General features: G+C 61.9%; 3 protein-coding genes across 9 annotated transcripts; 2 read left to right on the top strand and 1 right to left on the bottom strand.

Moving 5' to 3' along the window:
• The first annotated feature begins 24 nt into the window (after positions 1-24).
• On the top strand, positions 25-3651 carry PUSL1 (pseudouridine synthase like 1). 2 transcript variants are annotated; one of them, XM_030805910.1, is made up of 8 exons: positions 25-677; positions 872-929; positions 1043-1230; positions 1415-1564; positions 1646-1813; positions 2572-2626; positions 2709-2871; positions 3128-3491. In XM_030805910.1, exons 1-8 carry the CDS (start codon positions 601-603, stop codon positions 3175-3177), a joined length of 909 nt encoding a protein of 302 aa, XP_030661770.1. In that variant the 5' UTR covers positions 25-600; the 3' UTR covers positions 3178-3491. The 2 variants fall into 2 exon arrangements, with proteins under 2 accessions (XP_030661770.1, XP_030661769.1); XM_030805909.1 differs by lacking the exon at positions 2709-2871 and having other exon boundaries at positions 3128-3651.
• INTS11 (integrator complex subunit 11) lies at positions 3394-17263 on the bottom strand. Its single transcript, XM_030805908.1, has 17 exons — positions 17159-17263; positions 13640-13737; positions 13100-13173; positions 11939-12167; positions 7251-7349; positions 7135-7169; positions 6595-6733; positions 6124-6188; positions 5545-5734; positions 5322-5405; positions 4843-4932; positions 4595-4757; positions 4401-4508; positions 4253-4314; positions 4039-4181; positions 3834-3963; positions 3394-3737 (listed from the first exon to the last, which is right to left on the bottom strand). Exons 1-17 carry the CDS (start codon positions 17184-17186, stop codon positions 3672-3674), a joined length of 1803 nt encoding a protein of 600 aa, XP_030661768.1. The 5' UTR covers positions 17187-17263; the 3' UTR covers positions 3394-3671.
• A 110-nt stretch (positions 17264-17373) lies between these two features.
• Positions 17374-21399, top strand: CPTP (ceramide-1-phosphate transfer protein). 6 transcript variants are annotated; one of them, XM_030805921.1, is made up of 5 exons: positions 17584-17674; positions 17905-18167; positions 19365-19561; positions 19769-20208; positions 21132-21399. In XM_030805921.1, exons 3-5 carry the CDS (start codon positions 19440-19442, stop codon positions 21341-21343), a joined length of 774 nt encoding a protein of 257 aa, XP_030661781.1. In that variant the 5' UTR covers positions 17584-17674; positions 17905-18167; positions 19365-19439; the 3' UTR covers positions 21344-21399. The 6 variants fall into 6 exon arrangements, 5 of the variants coding, with proteins under 5 accessions (XP_003279750.1, XP_030661782.1, XP_030661781.1 ...); XM_030805922.1 differs by lacking the exon at positions 17905-18167 and having other exon boundaries at positions 17392-17674; XR_004028509.1 differs by lacking the exon at positions 17584-17674 and having other exon boundaries at positions 17689-18167; positions 19769-20342; positions 21132-21214.
• Positions 21400-21471: the final 72 nt, after the last annotated feature.

The raw sequence follows: 21471 nt of genomic DNA on the forward strand, positions 1-21471 counted from the left end.
TGCCGGGGAGCGTCGCCAAAGTCCGCCGCCCGCGCGCGCCGCCCAATGTCACCGCCGGGGAGCGTCGCCAAACGCCCCTCGCAGCGTCCAGGAACCACCCCGGTCCGGAAGTGAGGCGGGGCCTGCCATGGCCGACTTCGGGGACAGTCGGTGGAAACGTGGGGCGCAGGGAGGGCGCGGGCCCCGCCCGCTCCAGCCATCGCGGCCGTTGCGTAACTCAAGGCGTTTGCAAAAACCACGTCTGGAAGGACTTGGCCGCAACGCGGCCAACGGGCGCGCTCGGGGAATGTGGGCGGTGGCGAATGAATGAGCGAGTGAACGAATGAACGCCCGCGAGAGCGCGGGGTCACCGCGTGGTTGCGGGCGCGCCTCCCGGGGCGCCGCGGTAGAGGTAGAGCCCCTGCGCTCGGCGGCGGGCCGGCACTTTGCAGCCACTCCCTAAGCCCGGCCCCGCCTCCGCTCCCCGTCTCTGGCCGCCGTGGCGCGGTGCCGGGGCGGGGCGACAGCGCAGGCGCAAGAGCGGCCGGGGGGGCGTGACCAGGCAGTGTGCGCGCGCGCGCAGTATTCCTGCGCTGGAGGCCGCCCCCCACGCCACCGGCCATGAGCTCGGCCCCGGCCTCAGGCTCGGTGCGCGCGCGTTACCTTGTGTACTTCCAGTACTTGGGCACCGACTTTAAGTAGGTTTCCCGGGCGCAGCGGCGGGCGCCATGTGGGCCCGGGCGGAGGCGGGAAGGAGGGCGCGGGCGGGCAGGCGGATGTCTCTGGACGCGGGTTCCAAATGTTGGAGGGAGGAAGCGGCCCTGGACTCATAGGGCGGCCGAGACCCCAGGGCAGGGCGCCCCCGGTAACCTCCGCTCGCCTCTGCCCGCAGCGGTGTCGCGGCCGTCAGGGGCACTCAGCGCGCCGTCGGGGTCCAGAACTACCTGGAGGTGAGCTCAGCCGGTCCCGGGACGCCGAGTGAGGGGTAAGGGGGAGGCCCCCACCCGCGCGTCCCCGGGGTCCGGCCTCGCTCACCCGCCCGCCCCGCGGCTCGGTCCTGCAGGAGGCCGCCGAGCGGCTGAATTCCGTGGAGCCGGTCAGGTTCACCATCTCCAGCCGCACGGACGCCGGGGTCCACGCCCTGAGCAACGCGGCGCACCTGGACGTCCAGCGCCGCTCAGGCCGGCCGCCCTTCCCGCCCGAGGTCCTGACCGAGGCCCTCAACACACACTTGCGGCACCCGGCCATCAGGTGAGCCCGCGACCTGAGCAGCCCCTGGGGCTGTGCCTTCCCGACTCCATCTGTCGCGGGCGGAGGCTGGAGGTCTGGACAGACTTCGTTGTCTGGTCGGAGCTCGAGGGGGAAGGAGAGACAATGTGACACCTGGGCGGGCGGGCAGGGTCGTTCCGCCGGTGAGCTTGACCTGCCGCCGTAGGGTCCTGCGGGCCTTCCGAGTGCCCAACGACTTCCATGCTCGCCACGCAGCCACGTCCCGGACCTACCTGTACCGCCTGGCCACTGGCTGTAACCGGCGTGATGAGCTGCCAGTGTTCGAACGCAACCTATGCTGGGCTCTCCCGGCAGAGTGAGTGTGGCCCTGACAGTGAGCGGGGAGGGGGCAAGCAGGCCGGCCCCACTCTCCTGACGGTCACCCTGGTCCCTGAAGCTGCCTGGATGTGGTTGCCATGCAAGAAGCCGCCCAGCACCTCCTCGGCACACATGACTTCAGCGCCTTCCAGTCCACTGGCAGCCCGGTGCCGAGCCCCGTGCGAACGCTGCGCCGGGTCTCCGTTTCCCCAGGCCAGGCCAGCCCCTTGGTCACCCAAGAGAGCAGGTGAGGAAGGGCCCCTGAGCTGTGGTCCTGCCCTTAGGTCACGTGCTGATTTTAGCTCCAGCACCTCCCCCAGCTTTAAGGCAAGGTGAGGTGGGACGCAGGCAGGCGGGAGTCCTCAGGACCTGGACAGCTGAAGTGGAGTGGCCTGGACGTCCCCCAGCCTCCAGCTGTGCCCTCCCCCCAGGCTGGGGAGCAGAGGACAGGGAAGGCTGCCTGTCTCTGAAAAACCCCTGCCATGACTAACGGAAGAATGTTGGCAGCTACTGGAAGGTCTCACTGGTGCCAGTGGTTCTGGCCCAGACTGGTGGGGTGGTTTTTGCTGTCCCCAGCACTGTCCAGAGGGCCACCCACCAGGTGGCAGCTTCTGACCAGAACCTCCCTTTGGGGTGAGCCCTGAAGGGAGGAAGAACTTCTGCCAGCCCCAGACTCCTGTGGCAGAGCAGCAGGTACAGGGCTGGGGTCTCTGGCATACGCACAGCCACGTTCCCAGACCCTGCACCAGGACCTAGGTGAGGGCTCAGGGCAAGCCCCTCTGAGATGGCAAGGCTACCTGCCCTTCCTCCAGGGTCCTGCTGCCTCCTTGCCCAAGCATTGCTTCTCTGGTTTTAAGCCCCTGCAATGGGCCTCACTGGGGGCAGGAGGTCAGCCAGGGCCCCTGGTGGCCGAGCTAGTGGGAACCAAGCTTGTCTGAGGCCACATAGTAGGCTGGGGATGGCAGACATTACCCCACAGACACCTACAGGTGCATGTTTTTCCAGGAAGCTGCGGTTCTGGAGCCTGGAGTTTGAGAGCCAGTCCTTCCTGTATAGACAAGTGAGCACTGTTCTGGGGCCCTCCCCAGGGGGTGGGGCCGAGGGTGGGCAGGCCCCTGTGCAGTCTTGGCTCTGGGTCACAGGTACGGAGGATGACGGCTGTGCTGGTGGCTGTGGGGCTGGGGGCTTTGGCACCTGCCCAGGTGAAGACGATTCTGGAGAGCCAAGACCCCCTGGGCAAGCACCAGACACGTGTAGCCCCGGCCCACGGCTTATTCCTCAAGTCAGTGCTGTATGGGAGTCTCGGTAAGAAGAGCAGGCTTGAGAAGCTCCTGCCATGTGCCCAGTGACTGCTGCGGCCAAGGTGTGGGGTGGGGAGGCCAGGGGCCACTGACTGCAGCAGGACAACTGGGGGTGAAGGAGCCCCCCGCCCAGGGTTGCAGTCCCTCAACCCAGCCCGTCCTGGGCTGGCCCACTCCCTGGCCATGGGAGTGGTCTCAGTGGTGGGGAGGTGCTGGGCTGGTCTTGCCCCAGGCTGACGCAGGGTCTGGTCTGTCCACAGGTGCTACCTCCTGCACCCTGCAGGGGCCACAGTTCGGGAGCCACGGATGACCCTGGACACTCAGCCAAAGTTAGGCCACACCAGGTCCAACCCTGTGCTGGTCAAGCCAGGGCAGTCACAGCTGCTTGGGTCCCACAGCACTGCTGCCTGGCCTCCACAGTAGCCTCCCTGCCTGGGACCCAGCACCCTGGACACCCGTCTCCATCCCAGGCGGGATGGGGCACAGTGCAGGACACAGCTATGTACACCAAGAAGAGAGTACCAAGTAGTCTTTTGTTCAGCTTTTACTGGAAATGCTGTCTGGGACCGCCTGCCCTAACCATTTGGGGGCCCAGGAGCAGGAATAAAAGCAAGACAGCCCGGAGGCCAGTTTATTTCTTCAGCTGGAAACAGCTGCCTGGGCAGGCACGTGACACAAGGCCTCTGTCCCCAGGGATGGGACCAGTGGGGTCTGTTCACCCTGGGCACCCACAGTCCTGAAGTGCAGGCCCTGGTCTGTCCAGCTGGGAGAGGACAGAGGTGGTGGCTGGGTGAGTTGCCGACCTCAGCTGGGAGCCTGGGGAAGGCCCTTCTTCAGCAGAGATGTGAGGAAGCTCCCCAGCTCCTCGTCCTAGGGCAGAGGCAAGAGCACTGTGGGTGGTGCAGGACAGGGAGGGGTGGTGGTGACACCTGTGCTGACCGCGGTGGGGTGGGGGCCACCCCTTACCTGGTAGGTCCAGGAGACCAGCAGCACCTTGGTGCCTGGGTCCTCAGAAGGGGCGGCGGCCTGGATGAGGATGGACTCCACAGTCACAGAGCCGTCCGGGAGGTGTTGCACACAGTGGTCCTTCAGGACGCTGTGGGGAGGCTCAGTGAGACCCTGCCTGGCCCCCAGGGCCCAAGGGAGTGGGGGAGTGGGGCCGGGCGCCCACCTCTTGAGGTGGCTGTAGACGCGCAACGCCGTCTCCTGCTCCTTGCGTGTGTCATGCAGGTGCACGCGGCAGGTGAAGCGCAGCTGGTGCTCAGCCAGACCCAGCTCTTTCAGGGCTTGCTCTGAGGACACCAGCCGGAAGTTCTGCGGGACAGGGACAGGTCAGGGAGCGCAGCAGCGGCCCTCCCCCCTCCAGAGGCTGTCCTGGCACTCACGCTGTCCTTCATGATCAGGGTGCCGTGCAGGAGCCGAGGCTTCTTGGCCTCAGGGAGCAGCCCTGTGGAGGAGGTGGCAGAAGCCATCAACATGAGGGCCGCTCCCAGCCGCCTGCCCCGAGCGCCCTGCCCTGCCCAGCCCGCATACCCTGCGCCATCTCCCGCTTCAGCAGCCCCAGCGAGATGCCTACGGGGATGCTGGGGCTTGTGGGCAGTGTCACCGTCTCGCCATTGGCCGGCATGTAGCAGCTGACCCCTGGACCCCGGGGGAAGAGAGAGCCTCAGACCAGGCTGCCCGCGCTGACCCGAGGTGGGCCCCACGCCGCCCGCCCGGCTGCCTACGGAGCTCCTGCTCAATCTTCTGCTTCAGGAACTCCATCTTCTTGGCCTCGCCATGCACCAGCAGCACGCTCTCTGGCTCTGCCTGGCCCACCAGCTGCATGATGCCCTTGGCGTCCGCGTGTGCGCTGAATGACATGTACTCCACCTGCATCTTGACCTCCAGCTGCAGAGGCCGCGGGGCATGGACAGTGGTTACCACCAGGAGGTGCCCCTTGGCCCTGCCAGCCCAGTGTGAGGTCGGGACTCACCACCTGCCGCCCCTCCATCTCGAGCTTCCGCTGCCCGCTGAGGATCTTGTGGCCAACGGTGCCCTGCACGCAGTAGCCGGGCATGATGACCTGGGGGCAGGCACAGAGCTCACAGCCAGGAGACTCCAGCCTTGGCACCTCAAAGCCTTCCCCAGGATGCCCCCACCTGAACCCCTGGAAGCTGTTTCCACCTGCCAGTGGCGCCCAACCAAGCCTAGCTGCAGACTCCAAAGGGCTCAGGTTTTGGCACAAGACTGTCCAGGGCTGGGCTGGGGCTATTCTGCCCAAGGTGGACGGGCTGCATCACAGAAAGACTGAGCAGCTCCAGGCGGACATCGCCCCCGTTCCCCAGCAGCAGCAGCAGCCACATCCCTCGGCCAGCACGAGGCCAGGCCAGCGAGAGCTCAGAGACAGCGTGGGTGGAAGGACAACCCGCCGGCCTCCAGTTTCCAGGTTCCCACACCTCACCACGCCCTCACCATGTTCTTTTCATTTCCGGCCCATTTCCGGAAGATCTGCAGGGACTGCCCAGCGTGCAGCATTCCTGGCGTGGCAAACACAACCTACAGGACACACAGGGCCGGGTGGGGGGTCAGGGCAGCAGATGCCCCCCACCCCCACTGCAGGCCCAGCCCAGAGACCTGCGGGAGACAGGAGGCCGACGGACGTGGATGTGCTGGCCGGCCCTGCCGCGGGCCTCACCATCGGTCCTGGGTTGTCAGCAAAAGCCCGGTCGAAGGCCTTGATGTGCTTGAACTCGAACATGTTCCTCTGCACAAAAGTCTTGCGGATTTTCTGGTTGGTCCAGGGGATGAACAGCTTGTAGTAGTGGTTGGCCTTCTCGGTCAGCCCCGTGGAGAAGTAGATGGGCACCTTCAGGTTCATGCGCTCCCTGAGGACCACCGGCCCAGTCAGCACAGCGGCCACAGGGTAGGACGCTGCAGGGCAGGACTCGGCCGGGTCACTCCCCACACCCATATCTGCACAGCCCATGCATGGGCCAGGGTGAGTCCAGTCGCGACCACAGGAGGCCAGTGCCCTCAGCCTACGTCCCATTAAGCCGTGCAGCAGCCGGGCTCAGCGGAGAACCAGGAACCCCTACAAGAGCCGCAGACAGTGGCGCTGACGGGATGTCACAGGCCTCCTGGGGTCACACAGCACACGAGCAGCCCCCCAGGATAGCAGCAAGCAGAGCTAAGATGCCACCGGTACACTGGACAGGGCTGCCTGTGTTCAGGCCGGGCCAGGGGCTCCTGAAAGAGCTGTCCTGACGGTACCTACCAGAAGGTCTCCAGAAGGATGCAGAGCTCCTGGGCGCGGCCCAGCGCAAACACGGGTATCAGCACCTGAGGGACACACAAGGCAGGAGCCCTGGGCACGTGGCCCCTCGACACAGCAGGCAGTGTCCAGTGAGGGAACAGCCAGGTGCCCAAGAGCTGCGGCCTCATAGGGACCTTAGCCTCTCTCATCTGCTCCCAGTCCTGTCCCAGCCACTCTCCGGAAACAGAAGGGAGCTGCATGGGGCCTGGCCAGGGCTTCGTCAGGATCTGAGGTAGGAGGGGAAAAGGGGCTCCCTAGGAAAGGGTCTCTGAGTTTTCTTCTCAATGCTGAGCAAATCTTCCTCCCTCGCTGCCTGAAAATGCAGTACCCCCCCACCCTGAGACCCTGACCCATGCCAAGGGCAGCCAAGCCTGCCAGAAGTACCTGCCTGGCATGGCCAAGGGCCCGTGTCCCCACCCCTGCTGCAGCTACCTTCCCACCACGCTCCACGGTCTCATGGACTTTCTTCAGGAAGTCTCGCTCCCGGCAGCGCTTGGAGTCACGGATGGTCGTGGCATACGTGGACTCTGTGATGAGCAGGTTAGGGCGGCACTTGTCAATCCAGGCAGCTCTGGAACACGGGGGTGGGGGTGTGAGCCACAGTGCACTGTCCCTACAGTTGCAGGGCTGGGTGTGACAAGCTGGACCCCAGTACCACGCCCAGCCACCTTCCTAGGCCACTCTGGCTGGAAAGAGCCAGCTGGTAAAATGCTGTGGGCAGCACACTTGGGAAGAGAGAGGAGAGACAGGCACATGCCCAGACACTTGGGAAGAGAGAGGAGGAGGGACAGAGGCCCCCGCCTGGACCCTGTGCCTTCGCGCATCTGGGCCCAGAACGAAGGAGCTCTCCGGGCCGCACAGGACATGGGAGACACTGCCAGGCTGGCTGCTCAAGGGCTGGCACCCTGACAGCCGCAAGGGTCCTGAGCTCCAGGGGGGCCCATGGGACAAAAGACACCCCAGTCTACTTACCCCAAGTGTCGGTCTGGGGTCATGTTATAATCACCCTGGTGAATGATCAAGGACGCCATGAGGACGGTGCCTCCCACCCCGGCAGCCCCTCCCGAGCCTCAAGCCCTTCCACTGACCGTGTACACCACAGACTCTGAGCCCACTTTAATCTGGAACATGGCTGCCCCCAGCACGTGGCCTGCATAGTAGGCCTTGATCTCCAGCTCATCGTCTACCTGTGGAGGACAGGGCTGCGCTCAGGCTGTGCCCTCACAGCAGAGGGGCAGGGAGGCACGGGCAGGCAGCGAGGGAGGCAGGGGACGGGGAGCGGGGGCAGTGGGGAGTGAGGGAGGCGGGGGCAGGGAGGGAGGGAGGCGAGGGGCCGGGAGTGAGGGAGGCGGGGCAGGGAGCCAGGGCACTGCACTGAGCCTTTCAGTCCCTTTTGCTCACACACAGCATCCAGTTCACAAGGGACGGGCAACGTGGACAAAGAACAAAAAACAACAAACAAGACTGAAGGGACCTGAAATTGGAGTTTCCAGCGTGGACTTTGAATACATGACAGAGAAAAGACAAGGTTCAGTGTGTTGGCGGCCAGGCAACATTCTGGCTCAGGCCTGTAATCCCAACACTTTGGGAGGCCAAGGCAGGTCAGGAGTTGGAGACCAGCCTGGCCAACATGGTGAAACCCGGTCTCTACTAAAAATACAAAAGTAAGCCAGCTGTAGAGGTGCGTGCCTGTAATCCCAGCTGCTCAGGAGGCTGAGGCAGGAGAATCGCTTGAACCTGGAAGTGGAGGTTGCAGTGTACTGAGATCGCGCCACTGCACTCCAGCCTGGGCAACGGGGCGAGACTCCATCTCGAAAAAAACAAACAAAAAGAATACTGGGCTGGGCGCACTGGCTCACACCTTTAATCCCAGCACTTTGGGAGACCAAGGTGGGCAGATCATCTGAAATCAGGAGTTCAAGACCATCCTGGCCGACATGGTGAAACCCTGTCTCTACTAAAAATACAAAACTTAGCTGGGCATGGTGGTGGGGGCTTGTAATCCCAGCTACTCAGTAGGCTAAGGCAGAATTACTTGAACCCAGGAGGCGGAGATTGCAGTGAGCTGAGATTGTGCCATTGCACTCCAGCCTGGGCAAAAAAAGCGAGACTGTCAAAAAAAAATTGGCAAAAAAACTAGACTTTTTAAAAATTTATTTTATTCATTTAAAACTTGCCAGGCGCGGTGGCTCACGCCTGTAATCCCAGCACTTTGGGAGGCTGAGGCGGGTGGATCACCTGAGGTTGGGAGTTCGAGACCAGCCTGACCAACATGGAAAAAGCCCGTCTCTACTAAAAATACAAAATTAGCCGGGTGTGGTGGTGCAAGCCTGTAATCCCAGCTACTCGGGAGGTTGAGGCAGAAGAACTGCTTGAACCCAGGAGGCGGAGGTTGCAGTGAGCCGAGATCACGCCACTGCACTCCAGCCTGGGCGACAGAGCGAGACTCCATCTCAAAAAAAAATTGAGAGACAGGGTGGGGCAATCACCCAGGCTGCAGTGGCACAATCATGGCTCACTCAAACTCCTGGACTCAAGTGTCCTCCTGCCTCCGCCTCCCGAGTAGCTGGGACTATAGGCATGCACCCACCACGCCGGGCTCATTTAAAAACAAAATTTTGAGGCCGGGCACGGTGGCTTACGCTTGTAATCCTAGCACTTTGGGAGGCTGAGGCGGGCGGATCACGAGGTCAGGAGATCGAGACCTTGGTGAAACCCCGTCTCTACTAAAAATACAAAAAAAATTAGCTGGGCATGGTGGCGGGCGCCTGTAGTCCCAGCTACTCGGAGAGGCTGAGGCAGGAGAATGGCGTGAACCCGGGAGGCGGAGCTTGCAGTGAGCCGAGATTGCGCCACTGCACTCCAGCCTGGGCGACAGAGCGAGACTCTGTCTCAAAAAAAGATAAAAACAAAAATAAAAAAGAAAACAAAATTTTGACCGGGCGCAGTGGCGCACTCCTGTAATCCCAGCACTTTGGGAGGCCGAGGCAGGTGCATCACCTGAGGTCAGGAGTTCGAGACCAGCCTGACCAACATGGTGAAACCGCCGTCTCCACTAAGGAACAAAAAAAAAAAAGTACAAAATTAGCCGGGCGTGATGGGCGCCTGTAATCCCAGCTACTCGGGAGGCTGAGGCAGGAGAATCGCTTGAACCCGGGAGGCGGAGGTTGCAGTGAGCCGAGATCGCACCACTGAACTCCAGCCTGGGCAACAAGAGCGAAACTCCATCTCACACACAAAAAAAGAATTCAACAGATGAATTCACCACGTGACATATAACCAGAAAAGAGAATCCATGAACTGAAAGACACCAGAGGGAATATCCATCAGGAAACAGGAAAGACAAACGGATAACGGAGTTTCAAAAGGTTGAACGTCAGGCTCTTGGGGCCCCTGGAGGAGCAAGAACGGGGCAGAAACAACACTAGAAGAAACGTGATGAAGGCCTCAAGCCACAGATCCAAGAGGTCTCAAACTCTGAACAGGCTGAGGATACACGTCAGCCCATCGGAGCGCAAGCACCAAAAACCATGGCCTGCGCCCAGACCCTACGGGGCGCCCAGGCCCAGAGATATAGAGAACGATGTTTGCGAAGTGCAGAGACAAAATACCGTCAACCTAAAATCCTACACACCTAAGGGGAAAAAAGTCCTTCAAAAACGAGGGTAAAGTAAATCCATTTGCAGGCAAATAAATTTTTTTTTTTTTTTTTTTTTTGAGACGGAGTCTCATGTCTCGCTCTGTCTCCCAGGCTGGAGTGCAGTGGTGCGATCTCGGCTCACTGCAAGCTCCGCCTCCCAGGTTCATGCCATTCTCCTGCCTCAGCCTCCCGAGTAGCTGGGACTACAGGCGCCCGCCACCACTCCCAGCTAATTTTTTGTATTTTGTTTAGTAGAGACGGGTTTTCACCGTGTTAACCAGGATGGTCTCGATCTCCTGACCTCGTGATCCACCTGTCTCGGCCTCCCAAAGTGCTGGGATTACAGGCGTGAGCCACCGCGCCTGGCCAAGGCAAATAAAAATTGACAGAATTCAGCACCAGCAGACCCACACTCATATTCTTCAGGCAAAAGGCAAATTATCCCAAGTAAAAAGTAGAAAAAATGCAGGAAGCAGAACAAAAAGAATAAACATATAAATAAAACTAGGCAAATGTTGGTGTCACCAAGCATTAGAAGTCATATCTTTCTGGGTGTAAAATGTACTGAGGGAGTTGCCAGGCGTGGTGACTCATGCCTGTAATCAGAGCACTTTTGAGAGGCTGAGGTGGAAGGATCCCTGGAGCCCAGGAATTTGAGAGCCTTAGCAACACATACCCTATCTCTACAAAAAATACCAAAATAAATTAGGTGGGCGTAGGGGCACATGCTTGTAGTCCCAGCTACTTGGGAGGCTGAGGTGGGAGGATCACCTCAGCCCGGGAGGCCGAGGCTGCAGTGAGCCAAGATCACACTCCAGCCTGGGTAACAAAGTGAGACCCTGTCAAAAAAAAAAAAAAAAAAAAAATTAAAGTTTCACAACAAAAAAGATAAATATGCTTCATTTTGACAAGTTCAATCGGAAAAATAAAATGTCCCAAAATACATAGGTACCTGATATAAGAAATACAAAAGCAGGCTGGGCGCGGTGGCTCACGCTTGTAATCCCAGCACTTTGGGAGGCTGAGGCGGGTGGATCACGAGGTCAGGAGATCGAGACCATCCTGGCTAACACAGTGAAACCCCGTCTCTACTAAAGATACAAAAAACTAGCCGGGCGTGATGGCGGGCGCCTGTAGTTCCAGCTACTCGGGAGGCTGAGGCAGGAGAATGGCGTGAACCCGGGAGGCGGAGCTTGCAGTGAGCCAAGATTGCGCCACTGCACTCCAGCCTGGGTGACAGAGCGAGACTCCGTCTCAAAAAAAAAAAAAAAAAAAAAAAGAAATACAAAAGCAATACCCAGAAACTCTAACGGGACACAGACAAACCCATAATCTTTGTCAGAAAAGGAATTTCACCTGTCACTCACTTATTTAACCCTCACTTCCTCCCTGACCCACACCCAGAACCAAGCACCCTCCAGAGCTGGCCCATCTCCCCTCTGGTCCCTGCCTCCCTGCCCGGTGACGCCCCGGGAGCTCCAGCGAGTCTCTGGCAGCTCCGAGCGCTCTGAGGGCACCAGCCCGTCTCACTCTGGCCATTTCAATGCCGCTCGGACAGAGCCAGATGGGTTCGTAGGCCGGGGCATACGCCCACCCTGCGTGTGCTCTCCCGGGTCAGCGCCCAGTCTGGTCTGGGACCCACGTCCTTGAGCTGCCGCCTCCTGGTGTCCCCACAGTGCTGGACGCCAAGAGTGAGGTGGGGTGGGCTCACCCTGAGGCCCCAACCTTCCAGAGACTGTGTAGAACGGGCAGAGGGTGCTGGGCGTGGTGACTCACGCCTGTAATCCCAGCACTTTGGGAGGCCGAGGCGGGTGGATCACGAGGTCAGGAGATCGAGACCACGGTGAAACCCCGTCTCTACTAAAAATACAAAAAAAAAAAAAAAAATTAGCTGGGCGCGGTTGCAGGCACCTGTAGTCCCAGCTACTTGGGCGGCTGAGGCAGGAGAATGGCGTGAACCTGGGAGGCGGAGCTTGCAGTGAGCCGAGATTGCGCCACCGCAGTCCAGCCTGGGCGACAGCGAGACTCCGTCAAAAAAAAAAAAAAAAAAAGAGAAAAGAAAAAAGAAGGGGCGGAGGGCATGGTTGGTGTGGGGGTGGGGAGTGACTATGCCGTCTGTGGCCTTGGGAACCTGACCTGGACCGTCTGGTGGAGGTGGACAGCCACCACCTTCTTCATGCAGTCTTTGATCATCTGGGAGGTGAAGAAGTTGGCCTCGCCCTTCTTGTCAACGGCGATCTTGCGGTAGTCCTCCAGCAAGATGGGGCAGATGGCCTGGGTGGGGTGGGTCATGTAGATGGGCCCGTCGTAGCCCACCATCTCGCTGAAGTAGGGGAGTGCCCCGCAGTGGTCCAGGTGGAAGTGGCTAGGGGGACACAGCATAGGTCAGCCTGGGCCCACCCTGCCCCAGCCTTCACCCCCGCTCTGGGCTTGTGGGTCACTGGCCCCTTCATTCGCCTGCTGTGCACCAGGCCCCATCCCGAGTACTGAAGAGTCAGGAATGAGCAAACACAAAACTGTCTCCCTGGAACTTTCAGTCTCAAAGTCTAGAAAGGCAGTAAGCGAACGGGAAATTGGACATATCAGTGACGGCGACATGCTCGCGAGACAATGCAAAGCTGCTGAGGGCACCGTGCATGGGGGAGCCGCTGGGTTTTCAGGCAGTCAGGACAGGCTGAGTGGAGCTGCAGGTGACGGTGGCACAGACCCAAGGGCGAGGGCAGTGCCTGGCAAGCCCCAAGAAGGCACTGGAGACCCCACCATGTCTGAGAAGAACCACGAGGGGCTCAAGGGCAGCTGAGGATGCTGCCTCCGGAGAGGGGGCTTCTCCAGGCTTCACAGGCCGTGTGGCTGCTGGGGAGGACAGGGCAGGGCAGGGGGGCCAGCAGGAGTGCTGTGGCCGTCCAGATGAGGCCACCCAGACCAGCGGGTCATGAGCTGCTGGACCCTAAAGGCTGGGGTCAGGGCAGACTCGGGACTCTGGAATCACCAACAAGACAGTGGGGTTTAAAGATCCTGAGACAGTGAAGGCATCGGAGAGGGTGAAGCCTGGAGGGCCGGGTTCAGAGGGCAGGGTTCAGAGGGCAGGATTCAGAGGGCAGGGCCGGAAGAACAGACAGAAACCAGGCCATGTGTGTGACCAGTAAGGCAGGCAGGGAGCAGATCCTGGGGCCTAGAAGCCCCCTGAGGATCAAGGATGGCGCAGGCCCCTTGCCAAACGCTGCTGAGACCAAGTAAGGGGGCCCAAGCCCCACAGGCACAGACATGGGACCCTCAAGGCCTGCAACGGGCACCCACCTAATGATCACGCAGTCCAGGAAGTCTGTCAGGCGGCCGTTCTGGGTGATGTAGGAGAAGTCGGGGAAGCGTCGCTGGGAAGGACGTGGGGTTTCAGGTTGTGCAGTGGTCTCCAGCCAGCATCTGGGGCCACCCATGCCCCAGGGAGGGGCCCCCAGGAAGGGGGTTCTATGTGCAGACTCAGGCTGGGCACTCCCACCCCGCAGGTAGCACCAGGACCCCTGGCTGCTCACAGCATCCGGAGGGGCTGAGGTTACCCCCAACCTCACTGACAGATGTGAGCTGGAAGCTGAGCCCAGGGTCTCACTGAGCCCAGCCTACAGGACCCTGGGGCTGGGGCCCAGCGCCAGCACAGGGGGACCCCCCCCAATGCAGGGGCTCGCCTCAGTCAGGCCCACCCATCTCTGCTCCCCACAGGGTGCAGCCGTCCAAGCACAACCACTGCTGCCCACCACCCCACTGTCCCGGCTCTGAGGCCCAGGGTCCAGCTTTGGATGGCCGGCTCTCCCGGCCTCTGGGCCTCCTGCCCGAGGGACTCACGTCATCATTGAAGCCCATGTGCATTCCGCAGTCCAGCATGACATTCTTGCCGGCAATGGAGACCAGGATGCAGCTTCGGCCCACGTCCTGGCCAGCCCCTACTCGAGGAAGGGCAGATGAGAGTCACTGCTGCGCCCCCCGCCCCCAGCGCTGCCTCCCCAAGTTCTGCAGGACCCCAGTGCACTGAGGAAACTGGACCGAGGCCGCTGTGTGGACAGACCCGAGGGCCAAGAAGCAGGGCCACCACTACTCACAGGAAGGGGGACACAGGGGACCATGCCCCATGCCACCATGTCCAGGGTGGAGGCCAGCAGCCCACACGCCCTCCCCCGCCAGCTTCCCCTGGCCTCTCAAGGTGGCTGCGGCCTGCTGGCGTGCTGTGGTCCTCACCCCCAAAAGAGACAAGGGCTGTTCTGTGGGGCCAACACCTCAGTCAGAGTCACTCCTGGGCTGTGGCTGGACCCTCGGCAGAGCTGCAAACCAATGAGGCCGCCTCCTCCAGGATCTTTCCCCAGGCAGGCAAGGGACTGAGTGCCTAAGTGCTGGCACTGGGTGCCACCTGGTGGTGCAGCTGTGGAGGGACACCACACAGCCTCGGCCATGCCATAGCGAACACGGTGCCAGTGGTCCAGCGTGGCAACACAAGCCTCACACCACTACACACCATGCAGCCCCCAACACAGACCCTCATCTGCAGCCCTCCCACACTCCTGACAGCCAAACAGCCCTGCCCAGCTGCTCCAGCCAGAGGCCTTGGCCAGCCAAGGCACACTCAGCCCCCTCATGTGGCCTGGGGACCTGCGAGGAAAGGGTCACTGCGTCTGGGCGGGAGTCTGATGGCAGTGAACAGTTTTCCCCTTGAATCCCACCCACCTCCCCCTGCCAGCCACGTGAAGTGTCCAAAGCCAGCACCACATATCAGGATGATGGGGCCACAGCTGAGGGGCTGCCTGCCACAGATGGGGGTCTCAGGTTCGCTTCCAGGCCTGTTCCTGCCCCCACTGGGCGTGAGCTCTCTGAGAGCAGGGTCTCAGCTGTCTCCTCCCTCTGCATCTCCTACCCCAAGCCACGCCAGGCTCACAGAGGCCCTCTGGCAACTGTGGGAACAGAGGGCTGCCCCTCTTCATGGCCGAGGACCTGAGGCCACAGAGGCACTTGTGGCACACGGCCCCGAAGCGTGGGGCCCGGGTTGGTTTTCTGAATCCAAAGCCCAGTCCTAAGGTACTGGCAGTCCCGCCTCCCGACAGGACCCACAGCGATCCCAGGGAGAAAAGCGGCAGCCTGGACAGCGGAGGTGCGGGAATAGAGCCTGGAGCTACAGGAGGGGACAGGGCTCAGAAGACAGGAGGAGGTATCCCTGTCTGCAAGGAGAGAGACGGCAGACAAGTAAACAAGACACCCCAAGCACGCCAGACGAAGTTACTGTGACAGAAAAGAACAAGGTGAGAGGATGAGGAAGCCTCGAAACTTCCAGAACCATGAGAGGAAAGTGCTCCCTGAGAAGCCAACTTTTGAGCAGGGGAGGGGAGGGGCAGGGCGGGGGAAGGGATGGGCATGGTAGGGGGATGGGCAGGGTGGGGGAAGGAACGGGCAGGGTGGGGGGGAGGGACAGGCAGGGCGGGCGGAGGGGGGACAAGCAGTGGTGAGGGACAGGCAGGGCTGGGGAGAGGGACCAGTGGCGGGGAGGGATGGGCAGGGCGGGTGGGGGGACCAGCCGGGGGGGGGACGGGCAGGGCAGGTAGGGGGACCGGCGGCGGGGCGGGGAGGGGGTAGCCACACACAGGCCAGGGCGTGGGAGTGACCCCAAGGACACAGCAGTGGTCCAGTGAGCACGGACACGGAGCCCGAGGCAGTTCCTGGCACAGGGAAGTGGTGAAACAGGACTTCTGCTTTGACGATATCTTGGCTGAGGTGACCTTAAAAATATACTCAGGTACAAACTAGGGGTAACTGAAGCCACATGGAAGATGAGAAAGATCAGATATCCAGGGAGTGGGCAGAACAGGCAGCCAAGAGGCCAAATGGGAAAGGGGCAGGCTGGGAGGACCCCACGGAGGCCCCAGAGAGCAGGGGAGGGCAGTGGGGCCCACGCAAACAGCTGCAAAATGCCGTGGGGTGTGCACAGGCCAGGGGTGTTCACAGCACAGTGTCCACACCGGGGCGGGGGTCACCCTCCGAAGAAGCACTCACGCCGTGGGGAAGGGCATGGAATCCTGTCCCGGTGTCTGTGCTGGAAGGTGCCCTCGACCCCCTGCCCGGGGGAAGGACCAGGTTCCAGGACAGCACAGGGCAGGCACGTGTGGAAAACGCTCAGGACATCAAGATGACTGGCCACCAACACCATGTCCCCCCAGCTGTTTCTGAGACCCTGGATTTTGACTAATTTTTTCCTTCTTCGCATTGTTCTATACTGTTAGAACTTTGACTTTTTTTTGAGATATGGTTTTGCTGTCACCCAGGCTGGAGTGCAGTGGCACAATCATGGCTCACTGCAGCCTCAACCTCCTGGGCTCAAGCGATCCTCACAACTCAGCCTCCCAAGTAGCTGGAACCACAGGCACACGCCACCACGGCCGGCCAATGTTTGCATTTTTTTTTTGGAGTGATGGGGTCTTGCCATGCTGGCTAGGCTGGTCTTGAACTCCTGGGCTCAAGCGATCCTCCCACCTCTGCCTTCCAAAGTGCTGTGACTGCAGGCGTGAGCCACAGTGCCCAGCCTGCTAGGGCTTTTAGGAGTATACGTTTGTGTTTTTTGCTATTTTTTTCAGTGTTGCATAAATCAGACAGAACAAGAGCTGAACTGAGAGTTGACTGTAACTCGGGTGTGAGCACAAAGGGTGGTGGATAGAAAGCAAGAAGTGAGGCGGCAGAAGCGGAGCTGGGGGGCTGGGGGGCCGAGGGGCTCGGGGGGGCTAAGGGTCTGCTGGGCTGGGGGCTGAGGGGCTGGGGGTCTGCTGAGCTGAGGGGCTGGGGGGTCTGCTGGGCTGAAGGGCTGGGGGACTGGAGGGCTGAGGAACTGGAGGGCTGAGGGGCGGGGGGACTGAGGGGCTGAGGGGCTGGGGGGCTGAGAGGCTGGGGAGCTGGGGGGCTGAAGGTCTGCTGGGCTGGGGGCTGGGGGACTGGAGGACTGGAGGGCTGAGGGGCTGAGGGGCTGAGGATCTGCTGGGCTGAGGGGCTAAGGGAGTGAAGGACTGGTGGGGCTGGAGGCGGCAGCGCGCGGCACAGGGAGGTCAACGCACCGACGAAAGCGCACAGCGAGCGCGAAGGCCCCATCTGCGACGTCCCCTCACGGCCGCCTGAACCTCGGGGCTCGCGTTCTCGCGTCACTGCCTGAGGCCCGGGGTGCAGGGACTAGGCCGCCTATCGGCTCCCACCAGGTCCCGAGCGGGGAGGAGGAGACCGGAGGACGCCCGCGGCGCACACCCGGCTCCACGAGAAAAGGGATGGAGCGGGGCGCCCAGCCCGCCCGGAGCCGCATACGGAGCCCGCCCCACAGCCCTCCCGGCGGCTCCCACTCACCCAAGGGCGTGACTCTGATCTCAGGCATCGTCTCCGCCGCGCTCCCGGACCCGCGAGCCCCGCGTGCGGTGATGCACTGCGCAGACGCAACCACCTCGGCGCAACTTCCGGTGCGCTAGCCGGAAACGCGGGTCGGCGCGCCGGGCATCCTGATTGGGCGGCATCCAACCAATCAGGGCGGCGGGCGAGGGCGGGGCGGGGCGGCGGGAAAGGGCGGGGCCCGGACTGCGGCTACGGCCCAGGTGAGCGGCTCGGGCTCGCGGCCGCACCTGCCCAACCCAACCGGCAGAGTCCGGAAGTCGCCGAGGGGCCGGGAGCAGGAGGGGACGTCGTCCTTAGAGGGCCGGAGCGGGCGGGCGGCCGAGGACCCGGCTCCCGCGCAGGACGGAGTCGTGGCTCAGGTCGGCCCCTCCCCAACACCACCCCGGGCCTCCGCCCCTTCCTGGGCCCCTCGGTGGAGCAGGGACCCGAACCGGTGCCCATCCAGTCCGGTGCCATCTGAAGCCCCCTTCCCAGGTGAGACTCGTAGCGCTCGCTCGACAGGGTCTGGTCCCACCCACAAGGCCTGGGGCGCCATGGGGGCCCCGTCTCCTGCTGGCCCCCCAGCCTGCTGTCAGCCACCGGGCTGTGTGCTCAGGCCGCCCTCGCGCCAGCCCTGACCTTGGGCCGGTGGGCTGCCCTGGGAAAGGCCTGTAGGTGCCCTGGGTCACCTTCCTAGTCTGGCAAGCTGCCCACCTCCTGCACAGCCACTGCCCTTCCTGTTGTCTCCGAGCCACCAGCCACAGCTCTGAGAGGCTCCTGGCAGCTTCTGTTTGCCACTGGCTCGAATCTGGGCAGGAAGGCAAGGCCCGCAGAATATCTGGTGACCAAGAAGGAAACCCCAGAGCCTCAGAGACCATGTTCTCAGTGGACAAAATGAAGGCCCAAGGAGGGGAGGGGCATGCTGGACGTCTATGGGACTCCATCTTTCTGAGGCCCAGGAGCAGCCATCCCCCACACCTGAAGCCCGGTGAGCTCACATCTGGGGCCTCCGCCTGGTGCCAAGCACATAACCCAACCTGTGGGGCCTGCAGGGCAAGGCTTCGGCACCCTCCGGGCACCAGCAGTCAAGCAGCCTGGGCCATGGGCTGGGCAGGGCTTGCAGCCCACATTCCCTAGTGATGAAGGGCCCAGTCCTAGGGCGCTGAGCAACCTGCCCACCTGCTCCTGGCCAGGAGCTCTCACCACAGCTGGGTGCCCTTCCCCCTCCCCCACCACTGGAGTCCCTGCAGCCAGGGAGGCCAGGATCCCAGCACCAACAGGCCTAGGAACCCCCAGGCCCTCTTCCTGGTCGAGGTGGAATGCAGCTGAGTCTCAGGTTCCGCAGAGCAGGTGCAGGCCCTTGGGCACCCGGCGAGACAGGGCAAGGGTGCTTGGCTACACTCACACAAAGCATGGGTGCCTGGATGTCTGTGGAGTGACTATGTGAATCCCAGCAGAATCCAGAGCAGGGCCTGGGCCACTCGTGGAAGGCTCCCTAGGGCTAGTACAAGGGCCTGGTGGCAATCTTCTGAAAGTGGTAAAACCCATCCGTGTGGGATGTGTAGTTTCAGCAACAGGAGTGAAAACACGTGTCCATCCATCCAGCAAGTGCCAGCCCTACAGCCTCTCTTCTGCTTTTGGGGATGTAGCAGTGAGGAAGATGGGGCAGCCTGCCCGGCAGCATCCCCTCATCGCCGGCCCCACCCATCTCTGCTTTCTGCTGTGTCTGTTTCCTTGTCTACGACTTCAGAACTTCCTGTCTTTGTTGTCATCTGACCCCACCCCAGATGGCTGCTCGCACTCCCCATGCACCCAGGTGCCTAGAACAGTGCTGGGCTGTTAGCAGGGGCTTAGTATTTCTCCAGTTGGTAAAAACAGATACAGCATCTAGAGAGAGAAACAAACAAGAAAGCACCAGCAGAGACACTTGCTGCAGGCAGCGGGGCCTAGTGGTCTGATAAAGCCAGAGGGCGCCACTCTCGGGGTCAGGGACTGATGCGGAGTCAGTGGCCTGATCCACAGGAGAGGCTGTGCCAAGGTCAGGGGCGGGTCAGGGTGGTGTGCCTGAGAGCCTGCGGCTTGGCTGGGAGCAGATCCAGGCGGCTCCTGGGAGGAAGCTCCATGAGGGGCATGAGTGTTCAGTGAGCAGCAATGGGATCGCAGCTATTTTGTTCTCCACACACAGAAAATGAGCCACAGAGCAAGCTGACCCCAGCGACACAGCCCCCCAGCCCTACTGTATTTCCGTTCCTATCAAAAAATGGATGATTCGGAGACAGGTTTCAATCTGAAAGTCGTCCTGGTCAGTTTCAAGCAGTGTCTCAATGAGAAGGAAGAGGTCTTGCTGGACCCCTACATTGCCAGCTGGAAGGGCCTGGTCAGGTGCGTGCGCTGGGGCTGCCTCCTGAGGTGGATGCTCACCTGGCCCGAGTCCCATATGTCGCATCTGCCTCCCGACTGCCTGTCCCCACCAGCTTTGCTACCCGTTTCCAGATGGGTGTGAGCCCCCGGAGGCTGGGCAGTGTCCCTGCACCCCAGGCTGGCTGCCCCAGGCCTGGGCAAGGACTTGAGCCCGGCTCCCTTCCACAGGTTTCTGAACAGCCTGGGCACCATCTTCTCATTCATCTCCAAGGACGTGGTCTCCAAGCTGCAGATCATGGAGCGCCTCAGGGGCGGCCCGCAGAGCGAGCACTACCGCAGCCTGCAGGCCATGGTGGCGCACGAGCTGAGCAACCGGCTGGTGGACCTGGAGTGCCGCTCCCACCACCCCGAGTCTGGCTGCCGGACCGTGCTGCGCCTGCACCGCGCCCTGCACTGGCTGCAGCTGTTCCTGGAGGGCCTACGCACCAGCCCTGAGGACGCACGCACCTCCGTGCTCTGCGCCGACTCCTACAACGCCTCACTGGCCGCCTACCACCCCTGGATCGTGCGCCGCACCGTCACCGTGGCCTTCTACGCGCTGCCCACACGCAAGGTCTTCCTGGAGGCCATGAACGTGGGGCCCCCGGAGCAGGCCGTGCAGATGCTAGGTGAGGCCCTCCCCTTCATCGAGCGCGTCTACAACGTCTCCCAGAAGCTCTACGCCGAGCACTCCCTGCTGGACCTGCCCTAGGGGCGGGAAGCCAGGGCCACACCGGCTTTCCTGCTGCAGATCTGGGCCGCGGTGAGTCCCATAGCAGAGCTTTCTGGGCGCCGCAGGAACAGGAGATCCACTGTCGCCCCTATGAGCTGAGTTTGTTAGGAACCACAGACTGTGACAGAGAAGGTGGCAACCAGCCCAGAAGAGGCCCACCCTCTCAGTCCGGAACAAGATGCCTCAGCCATGGCTCCCCCTCAGCCTGTTAAACACGTGCCCAGCCAGGCCGCGCCAGGGTGCAGAGCAGAGCAGGCAGGGGTGGGGGCCGGGCCTGCAAGAGCCCGAAAGCTCGCCACCCCCTAGGCTGCGGGGCGGATCTGCGAACCTGGGTGAAGTCACAGGTCCCGGGGTGTGGAGACTCCATCCTTTCTCCTTTCTGCCAGCCAACGTGTCCTCATCTCAGGCCCGTGCCTAGGACCCCGTGTCTGCCCAGGTGGGCAGCCTTGAGCCCAGGGTACTCAGTCCCCTCCATGCCCTGGCTGGCAGAAACCCCCAACGGCAGTCTGGGCACTGTGGGGCTCTCCCCGCCTCTCCTGCCTTGTTTGCCTCTCAGCGTGCCAGGCAGACTGGGGGCAGGACAGCCGGAAGCTGAGACCAAGGCTCCTCACAGAAGGGCCCAGGAAGTCCCCGCCCTTGGGACAGCCTCCTCCGTAGCCCCTGCATGGCACCACTTCCCCGAGGGATGCAGCAGGCCGCCTCCCGCAGTGGCCGTGGGTCTGCACAGCATGGCCCAAGGGCCCCAGGAGCCGGGACTCCACTACACCCAGTGAAATGCTGTGTCCCTTCTCCCCGTCCCTTGATGTCCCCTCCCCACAGTGCCCAGGAGACCCGCGGGGCATGGAACAGGAGGGTCTGGACCCTGTGGCCCAGCCAACGGCTATCAGACAGCCACAACCAGCCCAACCACCATCCAGTGCCTGGGGCCTGGCCACTGGCTCTTCGCAGTGGACCCCAGCAAGTCGGGGTGGCAGAGTGATGGCCCCCACGACCCAGCAGACGCGCGAGCTTCCGGAGTGCAACCCATGTAATGTCTTCCAACATTAATAAATCACACAGCCTCCCAGGAGGGAGACGCTGGGGTGCACTGGGTGCCTGATTCCCGCAGGGGGACACAGGGGCACCCAGCGAGGGCCCTCACCCCAGGGACACAGCTGAG

Source organism: Nomascus leucogenys, chromosome 24, assembly GCF_006542625.1.
Source record: "Nomascus leucogenys isolate Asia chromosome 24, Asia_NLE_v1, whole genome shotgun sequence".
Lineage (NCBI taxonomy): Eukaryota > Metazoa > Chordata > Mammalia > Primates > Hylobatidae > Nomascus > Nomascus leucogenys.